Raw genomic sequence first — 15,597 nt, forward strand, 5'->3', positions numbered from 1 at the left:
TCATAAAAAGCAATCTTACGTAAACAAACACATTTTCCTCGCAAGCGGATCAAATCTCCTTCAACTGTTTATGAAAGGACACCGACGTCCGCACGCAGGCTAACACAGCCACTGTCTCGCATCTCGTGCTTTAAAAGAACACCTAAAGTCACTTAAAGATTTCAGTATCAAGAACAACGTTTAAACAAAAATATTACAAAAAGTGTTTCGTTCAAACTGAAACATCTTTATCTTTAAATACTGGGCGCTTTTTGAACGCTTCTGAGTTTGTTTTCAAGCTACACCTTGTCGTTATAATTCAATTTTATACAGCTAGAAAATGAACTCACTGCGCTTAGTTTGCGTGGTTTCTCCTCTTCATATATTCATATGTTTGCACAAGTTTAGCCATAGCAATAACTAGTTTATAGTATACATAGCAGTGATATAAAGAGGCCTACTAGCGACCTTGAGTCCAGCGGGTATAGAACGGAGTGAGTCATTGTTGTGTCACTTTGATGCCGCAGTAAGAAATGTTACCAACCCCATTCTGTTATCATTTTTTGGAGACAGTACAAGTATTACCTTTTGTAATTTTGAACTGAGTGTTTACATTGCCTTTTTATTTATTTGTACGTTCAATTAAACGGATTGTGACTGTGGGTAGCCATTCAAATTATTCAAGCTAATGCTAATCGAACAAGTACCAAAACATCGCGCGTGAACGCCTCCAGGCGTCTTGCTTAAAGCAAAATATGGTTGGTCGAAAATTCTGTGTTCTGACACTATGAAAGTGAACTTACAATCCTATCGATACCTCGGAAGAACATAATCATCCGTCGAGGAAGATGACTGGCCCTTTGAAGTGGAAAACGCCATTCCATTTGACAAACGGAAATTTCGGAAATCCTAATCGGAAATTTTAAAATTTGGCTTATTGCAGAGTGCATTGCGTCCGACGCTTCCGTTATATATTTATCCCTCACAGCGATATAACGTCAATTTGCCGAAGCAATCAAAACTGTCCCGTTCATTGCATATTTGACTGCTCATGCTCGCTCGAGAGTTTAAGCACCACGGTCACGGCAAACGTCAGTTTCTTGAAAAAATGATTGAATAAATGAGAATAGTGCAAAACAATTATTTTAACCTTTGATGCTAACACAAAACAACTCAATTTTTTTCTGAGAAACTTAAAACATCAAGCAGCAAATTTAGGATAAACATAGTCACCTGGTCATCTATACCATCCAAAAAAACCGATCAAATTACTCCCCTTGCGGTTTCAAGTCGCATATCATTGCTTACTCCTGTTTGCACTGCCGTATTTAACACTTCGCCCAGCAAGACAACACAGTAGCTTTTTAATTTCGTCCATAATTTGATTCAATCACATGACGCACCACATTTCGCAACGACTAAAACCATACTACTTTACTTTGCTTAAAATTAACTCCGGCATTCGGAAAACACTTTCTTACTTATCAAAAAATATTACCAGCAAAGTTTATGAATATTACTACGCACCCATAGCATTAAACACAACGACAACTTCATCTTTGTCACGTTTCCGATCCATCGACAGATACAGTAACTTGTCCAGACTTGCTCAACACTTAGCGCGCACGCATTAGAGCCCTAATGACTTTTGAAGCCCACGAAGAAAGTCGAATTTATAACTTGGGCGCCACAGGACCCCCAAGTAATAATATTGTTGCTATAGTAACCTGTTAAGGCCTTAGATGAGTTCCAATAGCTCTGCCAAATTTCTAGCCTGCGCAGCAAGAGTTTCCGTTTGTGCGTTTTTTGCTGTTTGACCGCGCGGAAATTGGGACTAGAGCGAACTTTCTTGCAATTTTTTTGAATGTTTGAGAAAACTTCCGTCAGTATCGCGATTCCCCTATAGTTCTGTCTTACGCGAAAGACGTCAATATCACGCGGTATTGCCGTCTCACTTTTAAGGTCTGTGATTGGTTTCAAAATTGTAATTGACATGGCGACACGGAGCTGGGTTGCTCACGTACGCATCAAATTCGAAATGTTCTGTCAAAATACTAGTCTAGCCTGTGACTGATCAAAATTGACTGTGACCGAGGGCCCGTTTCTCGAAAGTCCCGTAACTTACCGGACCCGATAAGTGTCTTTGGCGATAAATGTTTCTTATTGTCTTCAACAGAGCGGCCCAATCAAAACCTATTATTTAGGCACATATCACGAGAGAGGGGACCCACTCATCCCTTCCTGTGTGACGTCAAATCATCATTTGATTTATTCATTAAACCTTCATTAAATTCTACCCTCTCCCAGAAGGGATCTATTGTTCTAATTGTCTTCAATAAAAGCAGCCCAATCAAAATCCATTATCGGCGGGTATATCACGAAGGAGGGGACCCACTCATCTCTACCTGTGTGACGTCAAAGCAAATCATTATTTAGAAGGTTGTTTTCGTTCAATGGCGGCCACATGTATGAATCTAAGACTCTGATCTGCCGTTTGAGAAAGAAAACACACGTTTTTGTAGCGGTAAATCGAAATAATAACTTCTAAGTAGTAGACAGTTTAAACGGTGGAAATTGGGAGAGTTAACAGCGAAGAAACTACGCTTTTACAAACAGATCGAATTATTCAACGCGAAGGAAACCAGACCAGTTCAAGCGGGGGTTGACGTTATCGCACAGTGATTTCCGGTATGATTCCAGTAACACAACGATAAAATCTCACGCTGTCTCTCAGAATAATACCATTCAATTATTTCAATTGCGAAGGGAGGATAGTTTTTAAAAATCTGTGAAGCATACAATGGGGAATAAATGGGGCTACATTAAGCATTCCGTGTAAATGCCATTAGAGGGGCATCTTGTTTTTTTTTTTTTTGTTTTTCCCCGTTCATGGTAGCCTGAATTCTGCACATTAATTTATTCATTTAACTCTCCTCTCTCCTAGAAGGGGTCTATGGTCCTGATTGTATTCAACAAAAGCGGCCCAATCAAAATCTATTATCGGCGCGTATATCACGAGGGAGGGGTCCTTGTCATCCCTACCTCTGTGACGTCAAATCGTCATTTGATTTATTTATTAAACCCGGATTGAATTTGTGGCGGCCATATTGTTAACATGTTATGGACTCAAGTGTGCCGTTTCCAAACGGAAACTTAACCATTTTGAAGCGGTAAATCGAAAGAATAACTTCTAAGAAGCACTCGACATTAAAAAACGGTGGAAATTGGAGAGTTCCTGGCGAAGAAATCGTGCTTTGTTTGACAGTTTTAGAACCACAGCGCGCGAAGAAAAGGTCACTGATAAGCATGACATTATGAGAAAGGCATTTCCGGTATGATTTCTAGTAACACAACGACAAAATATCACGCGGTAATGGAATTTCCGGTACAACGATAACAGGCGTAACTTAAGAACGCTATCTTGGTGACTCAAACTATTCCATTAGCTAGGATAGTTTTATAAATCTGCGATGCACACAGTTACAGCATCACGCGTTACTGTGATAACGTACAGAGGATGTAAAAACGTGGTGAGAGCATCAGTCATTTGTTCTCACCACGTTTTGACGTCATCCCTTCGCAACTTTGATTTTCTCCAGCCTTTATGTGAAGATCAACATGCAATTTTCAAACTATTGTCATTTAGGTTTCATTTCTGGGCATTTCTGGTGTAGGCATTCATTACAATTATTATAAAAATAATGAATTTGTAAACTATTCTAAATCAGTAAAAGCTTGGATTTGGCAGTCTGTAATCACTTAACCGTCATGTCTATTTTACTGTTTCTCTGGAAGAACCCGAAGTCAAAATCGCTGTTCTTTGAGGTGGTTGTAGATGCTATTTTTAAAGTCAAGATAAAACTCAAGAACTACCCCCTATCGGCCAAAGAAGCCTCTCAGGCGCCGAAAATCAAGTAACTCTTCGATAGTTAGATTACAGTGCGACGTGCCTTATCGTGGCCACCCGACAAACAAATCTTTTTTACAACTTAGCCAATCAGGATACGCTAATTTCTCGTTTTGTATTTTATGGCTAACTTTTAACAAATTGTTTGTCGGGTTGCCACGGTAAGGCGCATCGCACTGTAAATGAATAAACTAATTAAGAACCGACTGGATCAAAATAACAAACAGAATAAAATGAAAACTGACAATTACCTGTCGCTGTTGAACCGAAAAGATTCTTTGATTTATCAGCTGCTTCTTTTCCCTGAACACCTATCTCCGCCCTGTTACTTGCTGGTGCATTCTGAATTGTACATTCAGGTTTTCTAGGCTTCTCCTCTGTGGTGTCTCTTAATGTTGCAGCGACCTGCGCCGCAAACTGTGCCCGCACATTTGCTTCAACTTGTTGCTGTGATGTCAAAGGAGGAGTACTTGAACTACTACTTTGTCCTGAAATATCTGGTGTAATGTTATTAGCTGTGCCACCAGTACTGCTTGTTAAACTCCCAGAAGGATGTCGATTGACAATCTCCTGTGTCACATCCTTGTTACTATTTGGATCATTTATCTGGTCAATTTTTTTCTCTCGAGTGCGGGGCTCAAATGTTTGTGCTTGGTATTGCGGCATTCCAGGCATGGGAGTTGTCGGTGCTCTGACAATATACACAGGAGGTGAAGGCTGTCCCATTTGGTATACTGTTGATGGCTGATATCCAAAGTGTCCTTGAGGCGCTGATGGCATAGACACTGAGGGAAATTGTCCATGCACTGCTTGTTGTGGTCGATACTGCATTTGTGGGCCAGCCATTGGAATTTGGTCAAAATCAACCTGAAAGCAAGATATCCAAAGTGTCCTTGAGACCGTGAACAAATTTAAAACATTTTAAAAAGCCTTAAAAAAAATTCAAAAGGCTAAGCAAGCGAGCAGCCCTAAACGAACTCGTTCCCTTAACAGAATAGCATCAGCTAGAATGTGTCCCAATCTCCGATAGGCTTCTGCCAAAAAGCCATTCGTAGGTCTTGACTGGTCAGCTTTTCAGAGGAGAGAAAGCGTCTCCGTTCAAGGTTTGAAAACGATCTGCTCTCTCCTCAGACACTTCCCCTCTGGAAAGGTATCTGACGGTCTCGCGGTAATCATGTAGTGTAGACATCGCTCTGGAGTGACGGACTTCATTCACTAGTTTTTCGTTAACCATGAGAGTGACTACTTCGCGAAAGCAAACCACGGTGTCGTCACGTGAACGAGAATTACAATTTGTCTTGTGCGGATTTCCACTTTTTCGGTATCTTTCACACCTTTTTAGTGGATGCAGACTTATGCCTCTCTAGGTGTGAGTAATATTGAAAGTTTATCATCTTGTGTAAAAATAGAACAATCTGTCTTAATATACAGTATTGAAATAAATAATCCGTTTACCGGGTAGGTACATTTCACGCAATACAAAAGATGTTACACTGCGTTCTGCTACGTTACACTATGTTTGATCAATCAAACTTAATGATGATATTGTTATTTGCAAACATTGTTGGGTAAGAATGATCACAAAGACTGCATTTGAAACACAACAATTAGTGTTTTAAAACATCTCACTTTCTAGGTGATAATAGTCGGCGCTTTCTGAATGGACAGTTCAGATTGACCGTGTTTGTAGCCGTTGTGATTGCGCTTGGAATTCTGCGAAGTGTTTCTGAAGTCATGGCCAGTCGCTTGCAATGACTTAAGCTGGATTTAGAAACGTGCTACGAGAGAAACTGCGTGACGCAAGTATTTGCATACTTAGTTTTTGAAACAATGCCTTTTTGACAAATACCCCTCCTTAAAAATTAACTGCCCTTAAGGAGGCTCGAAGCAGTTTTTTTGGACTTAGGGTGGAAGTTTTGAAATTACAATCTCGCATACAAGATAAACTTCGATCTCCTTCATACTACATCATCATTTCAACATATGATCAAAGTTAATATTCTCATTGGTTTCCAAGCAACAGCTATTACCATAGCAACGGAAGCGCATAGCCTCTCATTTTAAACATTGTCGATTATCTCGAAATCTAGTCAGACACTTTATGACGAAACTTTAGGGATTTAAACTACTTAACCTAGACTACTTGTAGGCGAAATTAGAAAAAAAACTGTAAGAGCGTTTTCAAGTAAAAAATGAATCAATTTTTACCGGGTGATTTTGTTTATTCCGGCATTTTTCACCAATATCTCTGGCAAAATAAAACTTGACACTTTGTCTTTTCTGTTAAAAGGTCATTCCTCATGGCAAAACATTCTAAATGTATATTGAGCTTCATGAGTGTCTCCGATTTTAAGATATTTATGTTTGAAAACAGTTAAAATAAAGCGCAGACGAATGAAAAAGTTCCAACTTTGCATAAATCGAGATATCTCTAAAATACCCCCACAGATTTTTCTGTTAAATTACAAGCGGTTAAAGTAATAATTCTTTTCGATATCTACGCAAGTTTTAGGCTCAGGAACCGAAATTGGTGTTAGATAAGAAGGCTGAATCTTGGTCAAGTTTCAGTCGTTATTCGCTTTCTCCGAAGAATAATTTTATTTTGTTTGTCCCGGTCTATTTGACTGCTATTCACGTGCTTTGAATATTTATCATAACGTGAAGTCGTGCAAAAAGTAAAATTTACAATGGAAGACTTGAGAAGCAGGGGCATATATTTATGAAAATTTTACCTTTTGCACGACTTCATGTTTCGGAGAAAGCGAATAATGACTGAAACTTTCAACGTTCTTATCTGACACTGGTTTCGGTTCTTGAGCCTAAAACTTGTGTGAATATCGAAAAGAATTCTTACTCTAACCGCTTGTAATTTAACAGAAAAATTTGCCGGGGTATTTTAAAGATATCTCGATTTATGCAAAGTAGGAACTTTTTCATTCGTCTGCACTTTATTTTAACTGTTTTCAAACATAAGTATCTTAAAATCGGAGACACCCATGAAGCTCAATATACATTTAGAATGTTTTGCCATGAGGAATGACCTTTTAACAGAAAAGACAAAGTGTCAAGTTTTATTTTGCCAGAGATATTGGTGAAAAATGCCGGAATAAACAAAATCACCCGGTAAAGAATTGATTCATTATTTACTTGAAAACGCTCTTACAGATTTTTTTCTAATTTCGCGTACAAGTAGTCCAGATTAAGTAGTTTAAATCCCTAAAGTTTCGTCATAAAGTGTCTGACTAGATTTCGAGATAATCGACAATGTTTAAAATGAGAGGCCATATGCGCTTCCGTTGCTATGGTAATAGCTGTTGCTTGGAAACCAATGAGAAAATTAACGTTGATCATATGTTGAAATGATGATGTAGTATAAAGGAGATCGAAGTTTATCTTGTATGCGAGATTGTAATTTCAAAACTTCCACCCTAAGTCCAAAAAAACTGCCTCGAGCCTCCTTAATCATCACAACGATCTTTTGAGAAATACGTTGTAAGGGCATTTCATTGAAAAAACGCCCTTACTTATGAGAAGTAGCTTAACTCAGGAAGGGAAGAAAACATTGAGAAAAAATTTGCCAATGCTGTTTAGAATTATAATTCTCATCCAATCAATTGTTTTCTTTACTTTTAAGTCTGGCTTTCACTAGCCACACAAGCGCAAGCATCAGGGCCTCCGGCAAGTGAAAACTAACGCCGACAGAAGCATAAGCACGAGCACAAACATGTTCTAAACATTTAAAGGGGATAACTCGACTAAGAAGAACACTAAAATCTCAGTTTTATTTCAGCAAGCTTTCAACAACCCTAACAAAAGCAGTGACTACTGTTCCGTAAAATCTTTCGTTAAAGCCTGCACCCAATTCGTTCAAAACCTAGTTTTCATGTGTCGGGAAAATCCCAGACGAACCAATGGACTACCAGAATCCCCCAGAAGTTCAACCCGATCCATTGGGGAAATATTCTAAGTCTCTTTAACAAGATGAATTTCACCAATGGTGTACTAATTGACTCCATTGGCACCATTCGTACCATTCGTACCATTGGACGACCGTAATCACACCATACTCAACCTGATCCGTAGAGATCAAGTCCCCTTACAGTGCGACGTGCCTTATCGTGGCCACCCAAAAAACTATTTTTACAAGTTAGCCAATCAGGATACGCGAATTTGATTAATGGTCACGCCTCCTCGCAAAGTCCAACAGGCAAGTGACGCAACAACGAATTGTTGAAAACATGTAGTTTTGTATTTTATGAACAAGGAGGAAGATATCCAGATTGGCTAACTTGTAAAAAAAAAAAGTGTAGATGGAAGAAAGATCCTCGCAGTTAGTACGCAACTTAAGTAGTGGCGAAATGAAAGCCTGAAAAAAATTCAGGCTTGAACGGGATTCAAAGCCATGACCTCTGCAAAGGCGATGCAATGCTCTACCAACTGATCTATCAAGCCAACTGGGAGCTGGCCATATTGTGGGTTCGCAATATACCCTTGAAGGATGAATGTATGAATATGAATATATGAAACATCATATATTGAACTGCGGATGAAAGATTAGTTCAAAGAAAGATCCTCACAGTTAGTACGCAACCCAAGTAGTTGTGAAATGAAAGCCTAAGGACATGAGCTCACGGCATCGCAGAGGTCATGGATTCGAATCCCGTTCAAGCCTGGATTTTTTTCAGGCTTTCATTCGCAACTGCTTAAGTTGCGTACTTACTGCGAGGATATTTCATCTATCTAATCTTTCATCCATTGGTACCAATGGACGACTGGAATCCCACCGAACTCAACCTGATCCATTGGGAAAATATTCTAAGTCCCCTTAATGAGATGGATTTCACCAATGGTGTACCGATGGACTGCCAAGTCACTCCATATCGTACCATTGGTACCAATGGACCACCAGAATCATACCCCGTACTCAATCCAATCCATTGAGAAAATATTTTAAGTCCCCTTAATGTGATGCATTCCACCAATGATGTACATGTACGAATCGACTGCTAAGTCACTCCATTGGTACCAATTGTACCATCGGTACCAATGGACGACTGGAATCCCACCGTACTCAACCTGACCCATTAAAAAAATATTCTAAGTCTCTTTAATGAGATGCATTCCACCAATGATATATGAATCGACCGCCAAGTCACTCCATTAGTGAAGCGAACTGCGAGTCTCTTTAAAGCACAATAGCATGTGTTTTTTTTTCGCAAATTTCGCTAAAGCTATTTGGAATACAACAAATCGATCAATTTAACATAAAGCACGGTAAAAATTCACATTCAAAACCTGTAATGTCTTGTAAAGTGGATTCCCAAGAGCACTTACAAGTTCCGAGAAGTCTACCGCTCAGATCTTTGTAGTGATATGCGATTGCAAATGTTTCAGTTCGCTATGACAAAATCTCGAACAGGAATTTCTTCACTATAAACTCAAGGTTTCCTCTTTTTTTTTTTTTCGAGTGTCCATCAGAAGTTGTTCTTTTGATTAACAGTATTGAAAACTTGTCTTTTCCTTCCAAGAACTACAAACTGCTTTCACGCATGAGAGACGCGGCAGCCATTTTGAATTGAAATACCCTTCCATGGGAATAAAGCTGACTGAGATCTTGTCAACCTGTCGTGTTGAACTTGACCTAACTACTAACCTGCAATCAGGCGTTCTTTTTTTGGGAGCACGAAAGTGTGGCAGCGCAAGAGTCAGCGGTCGAGTGATTTTTTTTGTTCACTTCTCCCGACCACCGACTCTCGCAATTTAAGAGGGAATGTCTACTAACACCGAGCGAGGGGTGGCACATGATAAAAAATGAAAGTCGTTCACAAATTGACTAAGGATACCCTATGGTAGTTCTAGTAACGTGGTGGTTTTGATTTCTCGGAATTCTTTTTTAAACCCAGAAAAATTGAATAAAATGTGTTCGGGCCCAAGTGTCTATAAAAGCACCCAAAATAGACGTGTCCCATACCTTCTCTCAACTTCGCTCTGTTTAATTCGCATAGATAAAAAACCTCATTTTAAGCTTGGAAATGTGCAGTTGAAGTGTTTACGAATCGTTTGAGGCCAATAATAGATCTCTGCTTTAGTTTTGAAGGTCATGGGGAAGGTACCGAAAGTTACTAAAATTGGCTCAGTCGAAATTCTCAATTTGGCGCACTTTTTCAGGAGAGAGTTTCCCTACCCGGTAAAACACCGAATCACTTGAAATTTAAAATTCTTGATTGACGAAATGCCGTTCTAAAAGCAGGTTTAAAAATCAGTTTCGGGCTTTCTATCAGCGCTGAGAACTAACGCTCTCAAAATCCCGATAATTGCAACATTATCTGTCAACAACTGTAAGCGATAAACATGTTTGTCAAAATCACCGAAGACTTTTGTAATTTTTTTCCTTGTTTCCCTCAATAGTACGATGGACCAATCAACAGAAAGCTCATATTTAGCTCACCTTGAATAAGATGTCATCTAAGTATCAGTTTCTTGGCTTAATGCACCATACAAAGCCATCATAGCTCGAAGGGTTGATAATTGATCTCCTTCAGTGACTAATGACTTCTGCTATCGCATTCACGTCACTTGGCAAATGCCAATTGAAGGGGCAAAAATCCTTTGACGGTAACAAAACCTTGTCGGCTCAAAGAAAATATTAACAGAAATATCTAATTTTAAAGTTCTCCACAGTCATCTCAGAAACCGCCGGACTTTATAATCTTCCGTCTTCGATTGTTTTTGACTGTACTTGTTTCGGTCACGCAACGGCTTCCTTCGGAGTGTTGGTTTTTCTTACATATGGCCAAAATCGAAAAAAAAAAAATTCAAACATCAGGGCGTCTGAAACTAGTTCCTTTAAAGTTATTTGAACATCCAAACGTGACTGTTCACGCATTAACGCGGCTTTTGAATTTCTCCGTGAACAGTGATGTTCGATTCAGGTTGTTTATTTCACGACGGTCATGGCCTGTGCGTGAATGGTTTATTGAGCAAGGATAATTGCTTGAATGATGTTTTAACGAGAGGAAATTGAACAGATACCGGTTTAAGGGGATATAAGAAAATTGTGACTTAACGAGAACTTTTTTAGTTTCTCAACCAGAATGACGTTCGTTCTTTTCGCATGTGTCGGTTTGCCAACATAAATAACAGCTATAACCAAGATAAAGATATACAGACAGATCAAGAGTTCCGTGATCACTGATGATAACAGTACCTGAAAAATGGTTGGGTGCATCAATTCTTCGTTAACAAGATCTTTAAAAAAGTTCAGTTTTCTGTTTAATCGTTAATTTTCTCTGATCTGTAGCACTTTTTTTTTAATGTGTTTATTTTAGTTACAATGATCTGTTGTGTTCTTATAAACACCGCCGTTGTTCTGATTGAAATATCGTCACGCACCCGATGGACACACAATGATGATGCTGGAACAATTACCAAATATACAAAATTTCTATGTTATAAAACACTTGTAGATTTTTGTATTTACGCTGCGTTTAAAGAATTTTCTGATAATTTCAATCATCCTAACGGCCATTTCGGTTGTGACCGGGTGAAATCAGCTTGTGGGATTTGCGGATGCTTCAATTATCTGACAAGGTGGTCAAACAGAAAAAAAGTGTTTTAGTAAACCGTTCAAATCTTTCTTTGGTGCAACTCTAGTGCAAAACCGTTAAGACAACAACAAACTTAAAGGACCCTAGTCAGCCTCCGCCATTTTCGATGCCATCAAAATTATTGATATTGCATGGTGAAGCTAAATCTTATTGCTTTGTGTTCCTGAAAGTATGTTTCATTATCTTTAGTAGTTTCACAGTGATTTCGTTCATTTCGACATGCTCCGAGTAAAATATAATAGCCAAACTCTCGCATATAAACAAAAACAAAGGCGTGGCTGGCTAGGGCCCTTTAATGCATACCTCGTGAAATTTCACAAAACAAACACGTTTCGGGACAACACTAGCAGTATTCGAATAAGTGATGTTGAGCTTATCTTAGCGCGCGCGTGATTCTTTCTTCCGCTACATTTCTGTGTAAACCATTATAGACTTGCCACAAGTCGACTTCTTATGCACCGAAAGAGTGACCAACAAGGCGACGGAGTCGTGAGCCGAGCACCTGACTGGACTCCCACGAAAACGGACTTTGAAAAAGTCTAACCTGTCCCATCTCAGTGCGAAATTGGCCGGTGCAGAGGTGCTAACCGATGACGAGATCCGCATGGGCTCTCTTAACATACTGCAATACTGACAAGGTGAGAATAGCAGACCGTGGAATAGGCAAGTCAGAGTCCATAGCTTTATTGCGACAAACCGGTGTACTGATTCCATTGGGCTCTTGAATTGGTAAGTACACCTTAATTTTGTCATAAACGCTGGCCTCCTCTGTAACTGATTTACGAACAATGGGCCAATTTAGTTTGGAAACAGTGCAATCCAAACGTAGCCTGGACCCACGCAGTCGTCATTTTAGGGGACATCGTATTACCTGCTCCCCTAAAAGCGGCTGCTTGGGAGTATAACCCAAACGTGACTAGCATTTGTCTTTTTCGTCGCTGGTGTTTTGAACTTTAAACTAATCACTACATAAATCAATAAGTGAGCTTAGCAATCTTTTGCATAGGTATATGCCGTGACCGCGGGCCTATTGCGAAAGCTACCGAGGCGACACCAAAAACAGTACCAGAAACTGCAAGCATTGGATCGAGCCCGAGGGGATTGGGGGGATGGGGGGGGGGGGGGGGGGTTTCTACTCATAGTACACAGTATGTGTGAAACGATAGTAAGAGTTAAAATTTAGGTGTGAAAGGCTCGGCCGCAAAAACATATAGGAGCCCCTTTGGCTTGTCCTTTTGCACAGTTCAGATTTGGAACATAAAGTAACTTTATTATATCACATCAGGAGCTACATTTAGGCCTATAGACGCACTAAATTCGCACTTGGCACCTACAGACGTCAGCCCTATTAGGTCTCAGCTAAAACGCTCATCGGAAAATGCGAGCGGACGAACTTTGATGGTGGACAAGGGGTGGCTCCTGTCAGGTACATGCCAAGAAATGACATCACATGAGACAGGCGCCCTGTCTCGCGCAATACGTTCACCAGACACGCTGCGTCGCGAGCTCTCTAGTGATAAACATTCTGATGTCGCAGCACACTGTTGATGTGCTAAACGGACTTAAAGAGGAGTTTGCATTGACTGTGAAGCAAGCAAAGGCAAACATCTTTACATCGTCATGGAAGGCCCACATGCCGGCGCTCTATCAACCAAGATGCTGCAAGGGTCGACGTCCTAGAGCGACCTGAAGAGTTATCAGTTTTGGTTGTCCGAAAACCAAAGTGTGCGATTCAGTAAACATGGTATACTCCTTCGCATGTCAACATAGCTCAAATCCTATCTAGAACTCCTTTTTTTTTCTTTTTTGTCTTCTGGAGAAGGAGAGGGGCAGAGAATCCCCTTCCATAACTTCACAAGTACAAAAAGCATGGCAATGTCGGCTATGAGACTCCGAGGAGAGATCGTACGTTCAAGCATGTCTCCTCTGGGGTCCGCAACGGGGTATGATGACGTCATATGACAGCTAGACGTGATGGAAGCGGTTGTCATATGGCTGACACCAGCTCTCCCTAGAGCGCGAGACGAGAAGTTCTTTGACAGAGCTTCAGTCGACTATGCGGAGAAGCTTGCGGGACAAACCACGCTGTTACCGGTGGTCAGCATAGTCAGTAAGAGAGCAACAGACTAGATATGGTATGGATACTCAAGTCAAGTGCGTTACGAAGGACTCGGTTCTAGTTCAGAAGTCCTATTTGACAGCAAACCGGAAGTAAAGCAGACCCTGTATGCGACACTTGCAGGATCAGACCTTGGTGACATAAATACTGAAGTGTGATCCGGTCGACCTCATTGCCTGATGAAGACTAGCAGAAGCAGTCGAAACGGCGCGATCTACAACTTGAGTAACTACATCGTGAAACAAACCATTATTTAATTTATTACAATGTATTGCTGTGACAAATGATCCAGTTCAAGATCAATGATTGATGTGTGCTGAAGTAGCTAGCAACCTTAACAGCAGGTTTCTTCTTGCACGTTGCCTCGAAGAAAGCACTGGTAAATGATGAATCAAAAGACGATAACGCGCCGCTGTTCGGGAAAATGAGCACGCGCTCACCTCATCCCCGCCCAACCCCTATTTTTCATTTACCATTAGGAAATTTGTATTTCCTTTGGCATTGACCTCTCAGCTGTAACAATTCAATGGAAAAAGCCATACATCGACAAACTGCATTCTCTTTGTCAAGGATGCGCAAGACAGCAGTGAGGAGTGATTTTTTCTGGCTGATAACATTGTTTTGTCCCATCCCCAAGAGAACAGTCAGGGATGAGACCGTAGTGACTTTTGCACGAAGGCGAAAACCAAGGCGTTAATACTTAGTGGTTCTAACAAGAAAAGTGTTCCCCAAGGTTTCACCTCATTAAAATGCAGAGTAACATACTTTAGCAAGGCTTGCTTTGTGGCTCAGTCCTTTTGGTGTGTATAGATGTTAAAAACATTCGGCTATAAATCATCGGTCCTGTCCACACTTTGGTAAAGATTTCATTGTTTTTAATTTGTTTTTTGTTTTCAGCATGTCAGGACACACGTTTCCCGTGTGTTTTTCACCCAACATAGTCAAACCTAACGTCACGTGAATTAAAAAAGCGTGATATTTTATTGCGTGACTTATGCCATAAACAGAGTCGAACAGTAATCCACGAGCGCTTTCGCTTCAAGTAAATCCTGCGAACGGATCTCGAAACGACAGCTCGAAACAAAAAAATCGTTTCGAAATTCAAAGAAAATCAAACTCATCTCCATTTTAAACGATCTTCAAGTCGAAAAGAAGTGGTCCGATGGTAAGTCATTTGAGGTTATTGTCGCTCCATCGCAATAAGTGATGATAATTTATCTTGTTGACTTCACACATCAAGATGGCTATACAATAATGAAAGGATACAAACACAACCAAATATCTTATTTAGACAATGCTTTATTGCAGTTAGCGAAACGTGACCTTTCACTGGTGGTTTAAAGCCGAATGCCGAGGTAAACTACATGAAATTTCAATAGTTTCTCTTAGTTTGGTTGCAGTCGTGTGCAGTTTGTTTACACGTTGATATTGCGATTTTCGTGATTTTGAGACCTCTAATGCTCGGCGCTGGTAAAAAGCCCGAAGCTATTTTTTAAACCTGGTTTTAGAGCGATACTTCCTCAATCTATAATTGTAAATTTGAAGGGTTTTAGTGTTTTACCGGATCGCGAAATTTTCTATTAAAAAAGTGCGCCAAATTCAGAATTTGGAGGAAGCGAATTTTTGAGACTTTTTGTGGCTCCTCATGACCAGGAATATTCATCCACTGGAGTATTTTTGGACTCAGATACTTAATAAACATTTCAAAAGCAAATTTTCAAGAAGAAAACTGGGTTTTCTTTGATGCGAATTGAACAGAACGAAGTTTACGAGAAGGTGCTAACCATGTTTATTTCGGGTGTTTTTCACACCACGAGGGGCCGTCACTGTTTTTTCTATTTTTTCCGGTTTAAAAAATATATTTCAGGAAAAAAATCCCACCACGTTTTTTAAACTAGTATGGAGTATCTCTGGACGGAATATGCAGAGTTTTGATTTTTCCATCATGTGCCACTTTTTTATGATTTCGCTCGGTCTTAGTAGAC

General features: G+C 40.0%; 1 protein-coding gene across 8 annotated transcripts in view; it reads right to left on the reverse strand.

Moving 5' to 3' along the window:
• Nucleotides 1-15,597, reverse strand: part of LOC146473886 (uncharacterized) — a 130,630-nt gene that overhangs the window by 100,677 nt on the left and 14,356 nt on the right. For all 8 annotated transcript variants that reach the window (XM_085117855.1, XM_085117852.1, XM_085117850.1 and 5 more), the window contains exon 4: nucleotides 4,138-4,753. In XM_085117855.1, coding sequence (XP_084973981.1) covers nucleotides 4,138-4,753 — 616 coding nt within the window. The remainder of the gene's footprint in view (nucleotides 1-4,137; nucleotides 4,754-15,597) is intronic.

Source organism: Pavona decussata, unplaced genomic scaffold (genome assembly GCF_977016875.1).
Source record: "Pavona decussata unplaced genomic scaffold, jaPavDecu1.1 SCAFFOLD_92, whole genome shotgun sequence".
NCBI lineage: Eukaryota > Metazoa > Cnidaria > Anthozoa > Scleractinia > Agariciidae > Pavona > Pavona decussata.